This window comes from Mobula hypostoma, chromosome X2 (assembly GCF_963921235.1).
Source record: "Mobula hypostoma chromosome X2, sMobHyp1.1, whole genome shotgun sequence".
In the NCBI taxonomy this organism is placed as follows: Eukaryota; Metazoa; Chordata; class Chondrichthyes; order Myliobatiformes; family Myliobatidae; genus Mobula; species Mobula hypostoma.
The window spans coordinates 35,290,625-35,309,668 of record NC_086129.1 but is presented as its reverse complement, the minus strand read 5'-3'; the positions used below and the strand labels follow the sequence as shown (position 1 = coordinate 35,309,668).

The 19,044-nt window shown below is 46.6% G+C and overlaps 1 protein-coding gene across 1 annotated transcript in view; it reads right to left on the bottom strand.

Annotated features, from left to right (window-relative positions):
- tecta (tectorin alpha) overlaps window positions 1-19,044 on the bottom strand; it is a 58,467-nt gene that overhangs the window by 27,819 nt on the left and 11,604 nt on the right. Inside the window, exons 9-12 of the mRNA XM_063038500.1 lie at window positions 16,751-17,340; window positions 14,940-15,513; window positions 11,434-12,032; window positions 5,936-6,503 (exon numbers count right to left, since the gene is read on the bottom strand). Of these exons, the coding sequence (XP_062894570.1) occupies window positions 5,936-6,503; window positions 11,434-12,032; window positions 14,940-15,513; window positions 16,751-17,340 (2,331 nt within the window). The remainder of the gene's footprint in view (window positions 1-5,935; window positions 6,504-11,433; window positions 12,033-14,939; window positions 15,514-16,750; window positions 17,341-19,044) is intronic.

Below are 19,044 nucleotides of genomic sequence, written 5' to 3'. Positions count from 1 at the left end.
ATTCTTTCTCTTTAGACCTGCACATTAAGAACAGTGGGTATGTCAGGTAGGACAGTGGAACACTCCTCTTGCAGGATGTGGGAAGGCAGGGGGACCTCCTACGTCCCTGGCTACTACACCTGCAAGAAGTTGCAGCTTCTGACAGACCGTGTTAAGGAGCTGAAGCTGGAACTAAATAAACTCCCGATCATTTGGAAGGCTGAAGGGCTGATAGACAGGACATACAGGGAGGTAGTTACAACCAAGGTGCAGAACACAGGTAACTGGATCACCATCACGAGGGTGAAAGGAGATAGGCAGCTAGTACAGAGTACCCTGTGGCCATTCTCCTCAACTACAGGTATACAGCTTTGGATACTATTGGGGGGAATGGCCTAGCAGAAGAAAGCCACAGCAGACAGGTCTCTGGCACTGAGTCTAGCTCTGTGGCTCAGAAGACAAAGGGGAAGAAGAGACGGGCTTTGACAATAGAGGATTCGTTGGTTGGGGGAACAGAAAGGAGGTTTTGTGGACGAGAACAAGATTGAAAAGGAGGAGGTGCTTGCTGTCTTGAGGAAAATTAAAGTGGATAAATCCCCAGGACCTGACAGGGTGTTCCCTCGGACCTTGAAGGAGACTAGTGTTGAAATTGCAGGGGCCCTGGCAGAAATATTTAAAATGTCGCTGTCTATGGGTGAGGTGCCGGAGGATTGGAGAGTGGCTCATGTTGTACCGTTGTTTAAAAAAGGATCAAAAAGTAATCTGGGAAATTATAGGCCGGTGAGTTTAACGTCAGTAGTAGGTAAGTTATTGGAGGGAGTACTAAGAGACAGAATCTACAAGCATTTGGACAGACAGGGACTTATTAGGGAGAGTCAACATGGCTTTGTGCGTGGTAGGTCATGTTTGACCAATCTGTTGGAGTTTTTCGAGGAGGTTACCAGGAAAGTGGATGAAGGGAAGGCAGTGGATGTTGTCTACATGAATTTCAGTAAGGCCTTTGACAAGGTCCCGCATGGGAGGTTAATTAGGAAAATTCAGTTGCTAGGTATACATGGAGAGGTGGTAAATTGGATTAGACATTGGCTCAATGGAAGAAGCCAAAGAGTGGTGGTAGAGAATTGCTTCTCTGAGTGGAGGCCTGTGACTAGTGGTGTGCCACAGGGATCAGTGCTGGGTCCATTGTTATTTGTCATCTATATCAATGATCTGGATGATAATGTGGTAAATTGGATCAGCAAATTTGCTGATGATACAAAGATTGGAGGTGTAGTAGACAGTGAGGAAGGTTTTCAGAGCCTGCAGGGGGACTTGGACCAGCTGGAAAAATGGGCTGAAAAATGGCAGATGGAGTTTAATACAGACAAGTGTGAGATATTGCACGTTGGAAGGACAAACCAAGGTAGAACATACAGGGTTAATGGTAAGGCACTGAGGAGTGCAGTGGAACAGAGGGATCTGGGAATACAGATACAAAATTCCCTAAAAGTGGCGTCACAGATAGATAGGGTCGTAAAGAGAGCTTTTGGTACATTGGCCTTTATTAATCAAAGTATTGAGTATAAGAGCTGGAATGTTATGATGAGGTTGTATAAGGTATTGGTGAGGCCGAATCTGGAGTATTGTGTTCAGTTTTGGTCACCAAATTACAGGAAGGATATAAATAAGGTTGAAAGAGTGCAGAGAAGGTTTACAAGGATGTTGCCAGGACTTGAGAAACTCAGTTACAGAGAAAGGTTGAATAGGTTAGGACTTTATTCCCTGGAGCATAGAAGAATGAGGGGAGATTTGATAGAGGTATATAAAATTATGATGGGTATAGATAGAGTGAATGCAAACAGGCTTTTTCCACTGAGGCAAGAGGAGAAAAAAACCAGAGGACATGGGTTAAGGGTGAGGGGGGAAAAGTTTAAAGGGAACATTAGGGGGGGCTTCTTCACACAGAGAGTGGTGGGAGTATGGAATGAGCTGCCAGATGAGGTGGTAAATGCGGGTTCTTTTTTAACATTTAAGAATAAATTGGACAGATACATGGATGGGAGGTGTATGGAGGGATATGGTCCGTGTGCAGGTCAGTGGGACTAGGCAGAAAATGGTTCGGCACAGCCAAGGGCCAAAAGGCCTGTTTCTGTGCTGTAGTTTCTATGGTATGGTATGTTGCCCCCTGAGTGCCAGGGTCCAAGACATCTTGGACTGAGTCCACACCATTCTTAAGAGGGAAGGTGAGCAGCCAGAAGTCGTGGTCCATGTTGGTACCAGTGACATGGGTAGTAGGGGTGAGAAGTTCCTGCAAAGTAAGTTCAGGGAGTTAGGTGCTAAGTTAAAGGACAGGACCTCCAGGATCTCAGGATTGCTACTGATACCACGTGCTTGAGGCCAGAAATAGGAAGATCATACAGTTTAACACGTGGATAAGGGATTGTGCAAGAGGGGAGGGCGGGCTTCAGATATTTGGATCAATGGGCTCTCTTCCAGAGAAGGTGAGACCTGTATAGAAGAGACAGTTTGCACTTGAACTGCAAGGGGACTATTATCCTAGTGGGAAGGTTTGCTAGTGCTGTACAGAGTGCTGGAGCAGACAGTGGAGAGGTTATGGGGACATGCTGTTAAGCCAGGAATCAAAAGGTCAAGTATGGTGCTACTAATATTCTGAGCCGTGTATATTTCAGTGCAAGCAGTATTGTGGAAAGTACAGATGAGCTCAGGGCACGGATCAACACATGGAATTATGATGCTGTAACCATTAGTGAGACTTGCTTGTAGGAGGGGCAGGACTGGCAGCTCAATATTCCAGAGTTCTGTTGTTTGATACATGATAGGGCGGGAGAGATTAAAGGGGAGGGGCTGGCATTACTAGTCAAGGAAACTGTCATAGCAGTGCTCAGTCAGGATAGAATGAAGAGCTATTGACTTCATGGGAGAAGCTAGAGAGTGGGAGTGGGAGTGGGTTGCTTCTGAGTGGGGGCCTGTGACTGGTGGAGTGCCACTGGGATCAGTGCTGGGACCATGATTATTTGCCATCTATATCAATGATCTGGGTGATAATGTGGTAAACTGGATCAGCAAATTTGCGGATGACACCAAGACTGGGGGTGTAGTGGACAGTGAGGAAGACTATCAAAGCTTGCAGCGGGATCTAGACCAGCTGGAAAAATAGGCTGAGAAATGGCAGATGGAATTTAATGCAGACATTAAAGTGCGAGGTGTTACACTTTGGGAGGACCAACATGGTAGGTCTTACACAGTGAGTGAATAGGGCACTGAGGAGTGCAGTAGGACAGAGGGATCTGAGAGTACAGGTCCATAATTTCTTAAAAGTGGTGTCACAGATAGATAGGGTTGTAAAGAGAGCTTTTGGCACATTGGCCTTCATAAATTAATGTTTTGAGTACAGAAGATTGATGCTATGTTGAAATTGTACAAGAAGATGGTGAGGCCTAATTTGGAGTAAGTGTTGTGTTCAGTTTTAGTCACCCACCTACAGGAAAGATGTAAATAAGATTGAAAGAGTGCAGAGAAAATTTACAAGGATTTTTCCAGGACTTGAGTTATTAGGGAAAATTTTTGAAAGGTATACAAAATTATGAGGGGTATAGACAGGGTAAATGCAAGCAGGCTTTTTCCACTGAGATTGGGTGAGACTACAACTAGAGGTCATGGGTTAAGGGTGAAAGGTGAAATTTTAAGGGGAACACCTTCACTCAGAGGGTGGTGAGAGTGTGGAATGAGCTGCCAGTGCAAGTGGTGGATGTGGGTTTGATGTCAGCTTTTCAGAGAAATTTGAATAGGTACATGGATGACAGGTGTATGGAGGGTTACGGTCTGGGTGCGGGTTGGTGGGACTCGGCAGATTAACGGCTCGGCACAGGCTAGAGGGGCCAAAGGCCTCTTTCTGTGCTGTCGTGTTATATGACTCTATGATAAGTTAGAGGTAAGAAAGTTGTCTCCACTGGTAAGCAACATTGCCTCAAGATTTGGAGGAATAGAATTAGAGTGGAAATGAAGAGAAACTGCTTTTCCCCTAAGAGGAGCTAATTGGGGAATTTCTCTGCCAAGGGAAGCAGCAGAGGCCAGCTCATTGAATACATTCAAGACACAGATACAGTATTGTGCAAAATACTTCAGTACTCTGAAGAACTGATGCAGTTTTAAAGGCAAAGGGCAGTCACACCAAATATTGATTTGATTTTTTTTAACTGTTTACTGCACTTTGTAGTAATTTCTTTGATATTCAGAAGCTTTTTGTTATTTTTGAAAGCATCTTTACTTTACAAATTTTTCCCCCCCCATATGTCTACAACCTTTGCACAGTACTGTAGATAGATTTTTGCACAGCAAGGGAATTCAGCATTACGGGGAAAAAGGCAGGTAGGTGGAGATGAGTCCATGGCCAGATCAGCCATGATCTTATTGAATAGCAGAGCAGGTTCGACAGGCCAGATAACCGACTCCTGCTCCTATTTCTTATATTCTTACATTCATCAGTCAGTAGCAGTAAGTGAATTAACCACAAAGCAAACGTGCACACTTAGTCACAGAGCCACAGAGCACTACAGCACAAAAACAGGCCACCTCGTCCATGCCGAATTGTTATTCTGCCTAGTCACTTCAAACCTGGACCACAGCTTTCCATACCTCTCCTATCTATGTACTTATCCAAACTCCTCTTCAACCTTGCAATCAAGACCTTATCCACCACTTCCACTGGCAGCTCACTCCACACGTGCACCGCCCTCATCTAGTAATGATGACATCTATATAACTCAAAAAATAACTACAGGCAATATATAACTCAATAAGAAGAGTCAGGAAACTGAAAAGAGAACACTATTCAACGTTAGTATAACAATACTCTGGCTGTAAAATAGTCCATCCAAAATAAGTTTCAATCCAGTATTTCATTTCTGTCCTACCTTGTTTCTGTTCTTCCAATAACAGAGTGAAGTATTCTCAACCAATTCAATAACTAACTGTGCAGAACACTTACAAGAATTCCAGGCAGTGTCATCATCATCCAAGTTCAGGTCGAAGTACCCAGTGCATAAACATAGTACGAAAGAAATGCTGAATGGCCAAATGAATTTTGTTCCCTCTGTAAAGCATCTTCCTCACTCCAAGAACATTTCTATCTTACCATGCATTGCAATGTATATTGAGCTGGGAATACTTAACAGAATCTATACTGTATACACCATGCATTACAATAGCACGACATAAGTATTCCCAACTCAATAAGAGACTGATTATAAATGATGACACCCCAAGAAGTGGATGGCAACTCCTTACCGGCTTCCTACAATTCTGGTGAAGTGTCTCCAAATTGAAACGTAAACTCTGTTTTTCTTACCACAGATGCTGCCTGACCTGCTGAGTGTCTCCATTATTTTCTGCTTTTATTGCAGCCAATACTATCGTCAAAGATGCCCACCACCCTGGCCATTCCATTTTCTATCCTCTACTTTCTGAGAGAAGTTACAGGAGTTTGAAAGCCCAGACGACCAGACTTCGAACAGCTTCTTCCTGACGTCTGTCCGGCTTCTGAACCAATCATGTCTTTCATATTCTCTACCCGCCGGTTCTGGCATCCTCTCGGACTCTCAACTCCACATCTGTCCGTTCTTCCATTATTGTCAGTTTAGCATCTTTTTTGCGCTACTTCAGATTGCAATGTAACCTTTGCAGCACCCTGTTATGCGCGTTTTATTTATTGCTGCACTTGTTATTGCCATAAATAATGTTTATGCTGTGAGCCTCAGGCTAACAATTCCATTGCACCCTGGTGTATAGAGAACAAACTAATTTAAATCTGAATCCCTCCAAGCAGTTGTCACACACACCACACCCCCCCCCCCCCGCCATGGCGGCGGGTCTATCCACACACCGCAGAGAGGAAAGAGCCTGTAATGAACTTCGATTTGACAACCGGTGAGTTGGAGGCGAGTGGCCCGGGACTCACAGCAGCCGGTGATGTTTCTCCAGCCCAGCATCCGCACGCCCTGAGCCTGGCAGACACTGCCGTAGTTCTGCAGCCAGCTGCAGGCCGTCTCCCTGTTACCACGGTCGATGCACGAGTCGAATATGCAGTTGTGGTAGAAGAAGGTGGGGTTGACTCTCCCGTGGCAGCGGCTGAACACGTTGTCCTTGGACACGATCAGGGCGCAGAGCTGCAGCGTTTCCACGGGGAGGCTCAGCACCCGGTCACACGACGGGCAGTTGCGGCTGCAGCCCGGCTGGCAGAAGGGCGTTCCGCCGGGCACCCAGCTGCTGACGAACTCCAGCAGGCTGCCTGCTCTCCTGCCATGGGGGGTCTGCAGCTCATCCCCCGGCTCACCGTTGAACTGGCCGCACAAACCCCGCGTGGCGTTGGCAAAGGCCCGCGGCACCGTAACCGTCAGCAGGGTGCCCCAGTCGTACATCACCCTGAGCCCGAAGTCCGTCTCCAGGACCACGTAGAGGCCAAAGGAGTGCAGGTTGACCTGACCTCCGCCCAGCTTGAGGGGGAGGTAGAGCCGCTCCTCATTGACCTGGGAAAGGAAATAGATGATGCATCAGGATTGAAGATAGGTGTTCCCTGCCCCTCCATGCTGAGACTGTCTCAGTTCGCAGAAGTATTTTTTGTACAAAAATAAGTTTATGCCAGAAACGACAAAATCTCTTGTTTAAGTTTATTTCTATAAGGCATAGGAGCAGAATGCGGCCTTTCGGCCCATCGAGTTTGCTCTGCCATTCGATCGTGGCTGATTTATTATCCCTCTCAACCCCATTCTCCTGCTGTCTCGCGTAACTTTTGACGCATCTACTGATCCAGAACCTGTCACCTTTGAAATATACCCAATGACCTGGGCTTCACAGCCTTCTGTGGCAATGAATTCCACAGATTCACCACCCTCTGGCTAAAGAAATTCCTCATCATCCCTTCTAAAGGGATGTTCTATTTTGAGGTATTCTCTGGTCCTAGACTTTCCCACTATTGGAAATACCCTTTCCATGTCCACTTTACCTGGACCTTTAAATATTCCATAAGTTGCAATGAGCTGTCCTAGTTCTTCTAAATTCCACTGAATAGAGGCCCACAGCCATCAAACATTCCTCAAACCGTTTGATTCCCCGGGATAATTCTCATAAATCTCCAATGCCAGCATATCCTTGCTTCGATGTGGGGCCAAAAACTGCTCACAATACTCCAAATGCTTTAATTTCTACAATACTACAACCACAACACGATAAACAACAATAACGAACACCAACTAAATTAAACTATTCCCATCCCTGTCAAGGATGGTCTTTATCCCTAGCAGTAAGCCTGGACGAGCCCTTGGCAACCTGCCCCCATGGAGAGCTAACTTGGCCAACCCCCAGAAGGAATGGCCTCTACCACTGGTAAACAAATATGAAGAGAGTGGGAATAAAATGCAACCAGAAGTCGAGGAGCAGTCCCTTCACATATGCGAATAGGAGTCACAACCTTGCACAACCCATGTACAAAAATGACAAGCAGCTGGGAGACTTATTGTATTGGAGGGCACCCCACTCTGCTTAGCATCCTCCCCTTGATGTACAGGGGAAGGATACCCACAGAAAAGAAACTCAACTGGGAACACCCCATCCACCCCACCCATGTTTATAGTTCATTAGGGACAGCAGACAAGAGACTGCAGGCCACTGTTCCCTCTAAGTTGTGCAAGTGTGCATGGCCACGCAGTAACTGAAATGCTCCCGTGCACATAGCCTTTGTTACTGTGCTGCTGGAACTTTTATATAATATTAACATGAAGTGTCGCGCAGTTTTCAGGCCGTGTAAAAAATTCCTGCTCAGAGCAATGGGTGGTCCGTGCAGATGTAAAAAAGGGAACGTTGCTGCAGGCGCAGGAACCTGGAAAAATAAGACTGCCTCTGCGTGAACTCGGGAGGCTCAGCAGCATCTGTGGAGGGAAAGGAGCCGTCAACACCTCAGATAGAGACCTTTCATTGGGATTGAGAGTGGAGAGGGAAGGTGGCTGGTATAATGAGGAGGCAGGGGTTGAGACAAGGGCCAGTGGGTGACTGAGGGGTGAGGGATGAGAGAGGTGGAGCTGAGAGACAGGCAGGGGGAAATCAGTGGGAGCAGACAAGACAGAAAAAAAAACAGGCAGCAGATGGAGGGCAAGTGAAAGTGGAGAGAGGCTGGAGGGTGAAAATGAACTGATCATTGAGTTGTGGAATACAAGATGCTGTGTGAGGAGGTGACCTTGGTCCTTTCCGGGGTCGGGGAGGCCACTGCTGACTAGAGGGACAACACTGGCGTAGTCAACAACCCAATGGTACGGATGTTGGATTTTCCGATTTCAGGTAACCATTACCTCCCGTGTTCCCTCCCCTCGATCTTTCATCTGGTCCTCCCATTTTTAATTCCCTTTCACATACACCCCCCCCCAACCCCATTTATCCATTTTCATTTCCCTCCTCCTCCTCGTTCCATCTGCCTACTCAGGGCAGAGTCGCGTAGCAGAGGCTGTAACACTGTTACTGCACCAACAGCCCGGGTTCAATTCTGCCACTGTCTATAAGGAGTTTGTACGTTCACCCCGTGACTGCATGGGCTTCCTCCCATATTCGAAAGGCGTACGGGTTAGTAGGTTAATTGGTCACATGGGTTTAATGGGGTGACACAGTCTTGTGCTGGAAGGGCCTTTTACTGTGCTGGGCTAAAGAAATAAATAATAGATACTCACACATCAGCCACTGGATCGCCTCCTCCATCTGGTTCCACCTGCCTTAATAGTTCCCATTATTACCTTCTCCACTAAACAAATTCCAGCTCTTTTATATTTCTGCTTATCACCCTCCTGCCTTGTTCTCCCAGTTCTACCCTCCCTCTGCCCATCTGCCCATCAGGCCTCACCTCCGGCCCCCAGTCCACCAATCACTTTCCAGCTCGTCCCACAACACCCCCACCCACCCCAAGCCTCACTTCGTACCACCCATCTTGCCTGCCACTCTCAGTCCTGGTCTCCACCCAGAACGTTGACAAATGCCCACCCCACCCCCCACTTCCCACAGACGCTACTTGACCTGTTGAATTCCTCCAGCAGCTTGTTTCTTGTTCCATTAACACAACAAACAGCCATTCACCCCAACAAATTGGTATTGGCAAAATTGCCAGGAACCCCAATCCACCTGCAGCACCTTCTCCATCAGCTGAGTCCTCTCCAGGTTAAATGTTGTCCCTGCTCTCTTTTTCCTTGCACTCCACAGAGGACCTCCGGGGAGGGACAAAGTTGGTGAAAAGTTAATTCTTTCTGACCACACCCTGTTGGTCACATGGGAACATCTCCACACAGGCCAGCCTTGTTTTTTTTTAATTTACCTAAGGGTTGTGAGCTGATCCAGCATTTTAAGTGCCCTTTCCTGGCTGCCCTTGAGAAGGTGGTGGTGACCTGACTTCTCGAACCATTGCAGTCCATGAGGTGTGAGTATACCCACAATGCTATTATAACCATATAACAATTACAGCTCAGAAGCAGGTCATCTCAACCCTTCCAGTCCATGCCAATGCTTACTCTCACCTAGTCCCACCGACCTGCACTCAGCCCATAACCCTCCATTCCTTTCCTGTCCATCTAGCTATCTAATTTTACTTTAAATGACAATATTGAGCCTGCCTCTACCACTTCTACTAGAAGCTTGTTCCACACGGCTACCACTCTCTGAGTAAAGAAGTTCCCCCTCATGTTACCCCTAAACTTTTGCCCCCTAACTCTCAACTCATGTCCTCTTGTTTGAATCTCCCCTACTCTCAATGGAAAAAGCCTATCCACGTCAACTCTATCTATCCCCCTCAATTTTAAATACATCTACCTAGTCCCCCCTCAACCTTCTACACTCCAAAGAATAAAGACCCAACTTGTTCAACCTTTCTCTGTAACTTAGGTGCTGAAACCCAGGTAACATTCTAGTAAATCTTCTCTGTACTCTCTCTATTTTGTTGACATCTTTCCTATAATTCAATGACCAGAACTGTACACAATACTCCAATTTTGGCCTTAGCAATGCCTTGTACAATTTTAACATTACATCCCAACTCCTATACTCAAAGCTCTGATTTATAAAGGCCAGCATACCAAAAGCTTTCTTCACCACCCTATCCACATGAGATTCCACCTTCAGGGAACTATGCATCATTATTCCTAGATCCCTCTGTTCTACTGCATTCTTCAATGCCCTACCATTTACCATGTATGTCCTATTTTGATTAGTCCTACTAAAACGAAGCACCTCACACTTATCAGCATTAAACTCCATTTGCCATCTTTCAGCCCACTCTTCTAACTGGCCTAAATCTCTCTGCAAGCTTTGAAAACCTACTTCATTATCCACAACTCCAACTATCTTAGTATCATCTGCATACTTACTCATCCAATTTACCATCCCATCATCCAGATCATTAATGTATATGACAAACAACATTGGACCCAGTACAGATCCCTGAGGCACACCACTAGTCACCGGTCTCCAATCTGACAAACAGTTATCCACCACTACTCTCTGGCATCTCCCACCCAGCCACTGTTGAATCCATTTTACTACTTCAATATTAATACCTAACGATTGAATCTTCCTAACTAACCTTCCGTGTGGAACCTTGTCAAAGGCCTTACTGAAGTCCATATAGACAACATCCACCGCTTTACCCTCGTCAACTTTCCTAGTAACCTCTTCAAAAAAAATTGCAGAGGGAGTTCCAGGGTTTTGACCCAGTGGATGAAGGATCTGTGATATATTTCCAAGGCGAGGTGCTGTGTGATTTGGAGGAAGACTCCAAAAAGGTGTTCCCCATGCTTTTTGCTACCTTTGCCCTTCAATCTGGTAGAGATTGTGGGTTTGGTAGGTGCTGCTTTTGGAAAGTCATCACTATATCTTCATCATCACCAAGTCTAAATCCTGGGATCCTTCAGCTGCATGATGGATACTCCTTCACCAGAAGGACCAGACTGGTCCAGGAAGGTACCCATCCATTCCTTTCATGATCAGGAACAGGGTTCAATGCCAGCCGCACTCACGTTTGGTGTTTTATTTTTAAGGCTGCTCCACATGCTAAAAGTTTCACAGTTCACCTCCGCTGGATTGCCCACAGTGTCAGAGAATCAATGCTACATCACTAGTCCCTTGTTTGGAACCTTTCCAGGACCAATATGCTCTGAGACTCTCTTGAGACCTGGAGGGAAATGGGCTGAATGCAGGAAATTGGAACTAGCCAGGTGGACAATGTATTGCCATAGATATGTGAGGCTGAAAGAACTGTGTTCATGCTCAATGACTCTAAGCTCCCCCAGTAAAATAATCTCACTAACCCCTCTCCCATTTCAGTTACCCTCACCGGGGCCATCACCACTGACCCCAATCCTCAGACCTTGCCCCAGGAGTCCTTATCTACCATCATCCCACCTCAGGCACACTCCCTTCCCCATTGCTCACCATCACCGTATGTTTGTAGCTCTTGGACACCCTGATATTGTAACCGTACACTGTGATTTCCACCTCCCGTAACCACAGAGCCAGAGAAGTGTTGCGGTCTTCGTTCCTGACTTGGACCAGGTAGTGCGGCAGGTGAGGGGAGCCGGGCTCCACTGTGCTGATAACATGGCTACAAGTGCTCTGCAGTTCGTAAGCGAGCGTGTCGAAGGTGTAATAGTGGCTGTAGCCGGACACGATGCAAACCGCCTCCGAGCGAGGCAAACAGTAGAACAGCTCGGTCTCATCTGAGCAGAACTCATCCACCCGGCAGGGGCCGCTCTTGCAGTACACCGTGTTGTCGGACCCGTTGCAGAAACAGCGAGTTTGGCACTCGCTGTCTGTCCAGAAGGTGTCATTTGTACCGATGTCAATGCCTTCATAGACGCAACCGCACTGGATCTTGGCGATGCACCGGCCGTCCTTCAAAACGAATCCTTGGTCACACTGACAGCCTTCCACACAGGGCAGGTTGCAGTCGACGTCTCGCTGCAGAGACTGGCAGGTGACAGGGCAGGCAGACGTGCACTCGGCGAAGTGGCTGTTCTCAGGGCACGGTAAGGCTGAGGAACAGAACAGACAGCTGGTTAAAGGGGACCTGGTCTCCCACAGGTTAGCTCTGAAGGGTCGGTGGGTGGGAGCGTTACCCCTCACCTTTCGCTTCCTGCTGGGGTTCACAGTGGATTGACAGATTAAGAAGCATCTGCCATGAGGTCTGACTGATAAGTTGTTTGTCCCCTCCACTGTCTCACTGGGCACAGAGACTGGTGTGATGGGAGCGGTGTTCCCTCTACCGCAGGAGAGCAACTGAGCATCAGCTGCTTGGATATAACATTTAACCACACCCCAGCCCTCTGTCACAATGAATTACACAGATTCACTACTCTCTGGCTAAATAATCTCCTCCTCATTTCCATTCTAAAGGGATTTCCCTCCCTTCTGAAGCTGTGCCTTCTGGTCCCACACTCCCATACTACTGGAAGCATCCTCTCCACATCCACTCTGCCTAGGCCTTTCAATATTCAATAGGTTACAATGAGATCCCCCCCCCCCCCCAACCATTCTTCTAAACTCCAGAGTGTACAGGCCCAAAGACATCAAATGTTAATGGTCACCCTTTCATTCTCTGAGTAGTTCTCATGAACTTCCTCTGGGCCCTCTGCAATGCCAGCACACATTTTCTTAGATAAGGGGGCCAAAAACTCTCGAATTTCTGGAATATGCTGCTGTATTCCACAGTTAAAATTGATGCAAAATGCTTATTAAGTTTGTCCGCCATTTCCTTGTCCTCCATTACTACCTCTCCAGCATCATTTTCCAGTGGTCCCATAACTCCTCTCATCTCTTTAAATATCTGAAGAAAACTTTTGGTTTTCTTTATATTTTTTGGCTACCTTACCTTCATATTTCATCTTGTCTTTCCTTATTGCCTTCTTAGTTGCTTTTTGTTAGTTTTTAAAAGCTTCCCACTAATTTTTGCTCTATTATATGCCTCCCTTCAGCTCTTATGTTAGCTTTAACTTCCCTGGTCAGTCACGGCTGTGTCATCCTGCCTTGAGAATACTTTTTCTTTGGGGTATATCTCCTGCACCTTCCGAATTGTTCCCTGAAACTCCAGCCACTGCTGTTCTGCCATCATCCCTGCTAGTGTTTCCTTCTAATCAACTTTGGCCAGCTCCTCTTTAATTCCCTTTATTCCACTGTAATACTGACACATCTGATTTTAGCTATACCTCTCAGTCTGTAGGGTGAATTATATCACATTATGATCACTGCTTCCTTAGGGTTCCTTTACCTTAAGCTCCCTACACAAATTTGACAACACCCAATCGAGAATTGTCTTTTTCCTTGTGGGCCCAACCACAAGCTGTTCCAAAAATCCATCCTATAAGCATTCTACAAATTCCTTCTCTTGGGATCCAGCACCAACCTGATTTTCCCAATCTACCTGCATGTTGAAACCCCCATGCCTATCATAACCTTGCCCTTTTTAAATGCCTTTTCTATCTCCTATTGTAATTACATCCTGGGCACTGTTCAGAGGCACCATGGTAGTGCAGCGTGATGCTATTACAGCTCAGGATACTGGAGTTTGGAGTTCAATTCCAGTGCCATCTGTAAGGAGTCTTTGTACATCCTCCCTGTGGAATGTGTGGGTTTTCCCCAGGTGCTTCAGTTTCCTCCCCCCTGCCCCATTTCCTCAGCCACACATTCATCTGCAAAGTTATCCTATCCTTACCCTCACTGGTGGATGGTACTGGCAGCAATCCAGAGATTACTACACTGGAGGTCCTGCTTTTCAGATTTCTGCCTACAGGTAACTCCTTATATTCTCTCTTCAGGACCTCATCCTGTTCCCTACTTATGTCGTTGGTACCATTATGTACCAGGACTTCTGGCTGTTCACACTCCCCCTTTAGAATGCCGTGGACCCGATCCGAGACATCCCTGACCCTGGCACCGGGGAGACAACATACCACGTGGGTGTCTCTTTAACATCCATGGAATCTCCTGCCTGCTCCTCTAACTATGGAATCCCCTATCACTACTGTACTCCCCTCTTCCCTTCTGAGCCAGAGCTAGATTCAGTGCCAGAGACCAGGTTGCTTCAACTTCCCACTGGTAGGTTGCCCCCCTCCCAATGGTATCCAAAGCAGTATACTTATTATTGAGGGGAACGGACGCAGGGGTACTCTGCTCTGGTTGCCTATTCCCTTTCCTTCTCCTGACAGCCACTCAACTACCTGCCTCCTGCAAGTTAGGGGTAACCACCTACCTGTAACTCCTATCTACCACCTTTTCATTCTCCTGTACAAGCCGAAGGTCATCGAGCTGTTGCCCCAGTTCCTTAACACGGTCTTCAAGGAGCTGCAGCTCGATGCGCCTTCTGCAGATGTAGTTATCGGGGAGCCTCGAGGTCTCCCAGAGTTCCCATGTCTGACACAATGAACATACCGCTAACCCTGGACCCATTCTTATCACACTAGCTACAAGACCAGAACTTGTATCGAAGGCAGGACTAGAGGTTGGAACTGCACAGACAAGAGATGAAGCATGATCACAATTGCAGATACTATGTAATGGACTGGACACTGTTACTTGGACTAGCTCCAGGATGATAAAATATTGCACTCACGGGGTACTAAAGGGGGCAATATGAATGCCAATGCATTTATGATAAAATGTTACTGTTAGGGAGCACGGGGTTGTACAATGCTATCAAAATGGGTATTGCATGGTATGAGGCTACAGACTCTGGGTATCAGATATTCTATTTTGGGTCCAGTGCCAACCCCTATAATGGATGTATGCTGTTATTATAGGATGTATACCAGAGCACAGGCACCAGATGGTACATTGATATCTGAACCTGGCTACGGGACGTAAACAATGCAAACATTGGAAACAGGATGGTACAATGATACAGGGATTAGGTACTGGATGGAACACATTTCCTCTGTACAACTTACGGCAAAAAGTGCTGCTTCTCCAATTAGCCAGCATGACCTCAGCACCGGTGCAGGCGTCTGCATAAGCCTGCAGGGAGCTGCACAGAGCAGATACGTTCCCACCATTTAAACACATGGTATAGAGGCAACTTCGGAAGAAGGGTGACGGATTGACAACTTCATGGCAATTGAGGAATGAACTATTATTGGGATCATTGATTATCCCACACAACGAGATTCCTTGATACAGAATTAAATCCTCATTTGTGCACACAGTATAAAGCTCTTCACACTGCCCATTACATGTCATGTCATCAGCAAATGTCTTCCAATTATCCACAAATTCCACACTGTTCTCTGTCACTTTCCCATTGGCTTTTCGAAAGTCGTCAGTGGGATTCCCGTTGAAATATCCACAGAGCCCACAGGTGTTGTTGTAATAAGCAGTGGAGAGCGTTACATTTATTCGATCCTCACTCGAGTACAAGATTTGGAAACTGTTGTCTAATTCCACCTTGGTGTTATTCCCAGCCCTGTAGATCTTCAGTTTTCCAGACGAATGTATAAAGGGCAAGGAAATCGCAAAAGCGTTCACCTAGCAGGACAAATATGAGTTACTCACCAATAACAAGATATAGAGGAAGTATTCTTGATGAACAGACCAAAACTGTCTAGGCCTAAACTCATGTTGACTGTTCAATCAAATTCTGTGTACTTTTCGGATATATTCTTTACTCTTATAGCCCCTACTCACTCACTGAATCCTCAACAGATCATTCATTGTTTGCAGAATATCAGTTCCATTCATCCCAGCTCTCTAACAATCTCAAACCCCCTTAATACAAGGGTTCCCAACCTTTTTTATGCCCTGGACCAATGCCATTAAGCAAGGGGTCCATGGACCCCAAGTGGGAACTCCTGCCTTAATGTAAAATTTTGATATCACCAGAACTTACTGTAACATTCCAGTAGTCTCATTGCTGCAGTCTATCATGATGAAGATGTCAGTGTAATGTTCTGATACATCTTCATTGAAAGATTCAGGTCAGTCTCCATCTTATTCTTAAACACTGTCAACTCTAATAGTGCCCATGTAACAATCTACCCCAGACCTCGATGTATCTTTCTGCTTCAATGAACTCTTCACTAGACACATTTGTACATCTTGATGGGTGTACTTTAATACCCCAATAGGACTCAGACATTCCCTTGAAACATTTCAGAATTTCAGCTTGATGTGTCAGAGAGTTTTATTTAATTACATATCGATAGAATGCGGAACAAGATCCGTAGCCTAATCAAAGTACAATTCACGAAGTCTTTGGACAATGAGGGGAAACCGGAGCACCTGCAGGCAACTCACGTGGTTCACGGGAAGAATATACAAACTCCTTACAGGAGGTGCCGGGATTGAATTCCGAAATGCCCCGAGCTGTAATAGTGTCGCGCTAACTCCTACACTGCCGTGGTGCCCCCTATTGTGAATTTTACTAGGAAACTTCTAATGAACACAGTGGGTTTCATCACTAAGTAACTGTTGCATTGGGAGTTGTAGCTTCGGTCTGCGAGGCGGACGACTGTATCATGATGATTGTGTATGGTGCACCAGCAAGAGATTCGCGGGTTAAAGTAATTTCCGTGTGCAGTGATGTAATGAGCTAAATCAGTGCCCGGTAATAAGAGACTCTTTTACTCTGAGGAAGTGGAGTATATTAATATATTTATGAAGTGATGAGATGGTTTAGATTATTACCCTGGATAAGGAAGATTGTTATTGAGAGAGAAAGCGGGATATCAGAATGTTATCATAATGATTATACAATATTTCTTACCTTGATAACATTGTCGCTGCCTTCCATTTTTACTTCATAGTCAGGAAATTTTACAGTCAGCGATTTTATCCAAGAACCGTTAATCATTTTCTTTCTTCCGAGTTTGATTTCAAAATGAGACAGATTGTAATTGCTCGATCCACAGATTTTGAGCAATGTGTAAGCATATTCATCACGGAAATCAAAGGAAGCGCCATCGAACGTTTGCAGTCCATTACTACGTGAGATAGTGCACACTGCAGCTCGCTTGGGATAACAGCCGAGAACCCCGTGTTCCACGAGGCAGAATTCCCCCTCCAAACAAGTCTCGTTCATACACACAACTTCTCCGTGGCCCTGACACAGGCAGCGCACAGAACAGTCGTCCGCTGCCCAGAACTTTGTTTGGGAGGAATAGTAGCGCCCCTGGAACTCACAGCCGCATTCCTCCAGCGGTACACAGCTATTTCCACTCAGTACATAGTCCTCGTCACACTGACAGCCCTCGGTACAGGGCCGGTTGCAGTACAAGGGCGAAATCAAGTCAGTGCAGGTGGCTGGACAACTGCTGGTACACACCTCATAGTGGCTCCTCTCTGGACAGGGCAAAGCTAAAGGAGAGACGTGATTGCAATGATTATTTCTTCTGAACTAATAATGCACCTGAACCCAGCTGTCCCAGGTTAAACACCACGTCCTGTGACCAATCGAGGGCCACGTGGAGTGCCGACATATCGTCGGACCAATCGCAGGTATGCTTAGAAAAGTTTAGACAATGGCCACATCATTGGGCGAGTCTCTGTGATTGGGGGCGTGAAACCGAAATACAGTCACAGTGGCTCGGCAAATAGCTTTCCTGCACCGTTAGTGATCGACCTGCCTCCCCACTTTCTTCATGACCCCGCTGCCAGGTTACATGTGTAAGAGCAGTATGAACGGAAGTGATTGATTGGGAATGGAATAGCAGGTCAGTGCTTCGTGAAGTGGGTGATCCCTTCGAGATGCTGATAGGTAGCGGGGTGAGGAGAGAAAGCAAGGTGGTGGGCCTCATTGAATGGACATATATTATGAAAGATGATCTATTAAGCATGGCAACTGTTGGGGTGCAAGGCAAGAACCAGAGGATCCGATCCTTGCTCTGGCCGAGAGGAAAGTGGATGACGCGATCGGCGTGGGGTAACACGATGTGGTCAGGGGCTCTGTAGATGTAGTTGGGGGGGGGGAGTTCATGGTTCAGGACAAGAGGCAGCTGCGTGGAAGGTCCCATCGTTCGAGTAAGTATGATGGAGCCGGGGGGAGCGTGGACAGAGTAGAGCAGAGGCTGTGGGACCCTCCGGGCGTTTCTAGCTGCTATGTCGCCCGTAATTTTGTCAGGGAGATCCAGAAAAGGGAAGAGGCGGGGAGAAGAACCTGTAAGAGCAGGGTGAGAAATGGTATCAAATATAACAAATTCGAGTGCTGTATGAGTGCAGGGAGTAGCACTAACATCGTGGGCCGAAGGGCCCGTTCCTGTACTGTAATGTTCTACTGAAGGACGAGGCCTGAGGAGGCGAGGAGGACCGAAACAAAGGAAAAACAACACACACGCTGCAAGTCAGGCAGCATCTGTGGAGAGGAATAAACAGTCGACGTTTCGTGCCGAGACTGTACTTCGGGATTGGAAAGGGAGGAGGCAGAAGACATTATAGGAAGGTGAGGGAGGGAAAGGAGGCAATTGATAGATGAGACCAGGTGAGGGAAGGAGGTGGGGTGTGGGGAGGGAGTGAAGCTGGAAGAGGAGAAGTGGAAGAGGTAAATAGCTGAAGAAGCAATCTAATCTAGTGGGCCATGGAAGAAAGGGAAGGAGTATGGGAAACACAGTGAAGTGATTGGCAGGTGAGAAGATAACTGTTGAGACGGTAACCAGAATGGGAAGAGAGGAGGAGGAAAGGGGAAGAAATTACCAGAAGTTGGGTAAATCGATGTTCATGTCATCAGGTTAGAGGCTACCCAGACAAATACGACGTGTTGCTCCTCCAACCTGTGTTTAGCTTCATCATGGCATTAGAGGAGGCCATGATAGTAGCCTCCAGCCTGATGGCATGAGCAATATTTATATTCCGTCTGCGTAGCCTACAACCTGATGGAAGGAGCATTAATTTCTCCCACATCAGGTAATTTCTTCCCCTTGCTCCTTCTCTCTTTTTCCATTTCCCATTCTGATTACCTGCACACTACCCTTCTCCTCACCTGCCCTTCATGTCTCTTTGGCTTCCCTCTGCCTTCCCATTCTTCGTGGTCCACTGTCATTTCACATTAGATCCCTCCTCCTTCAG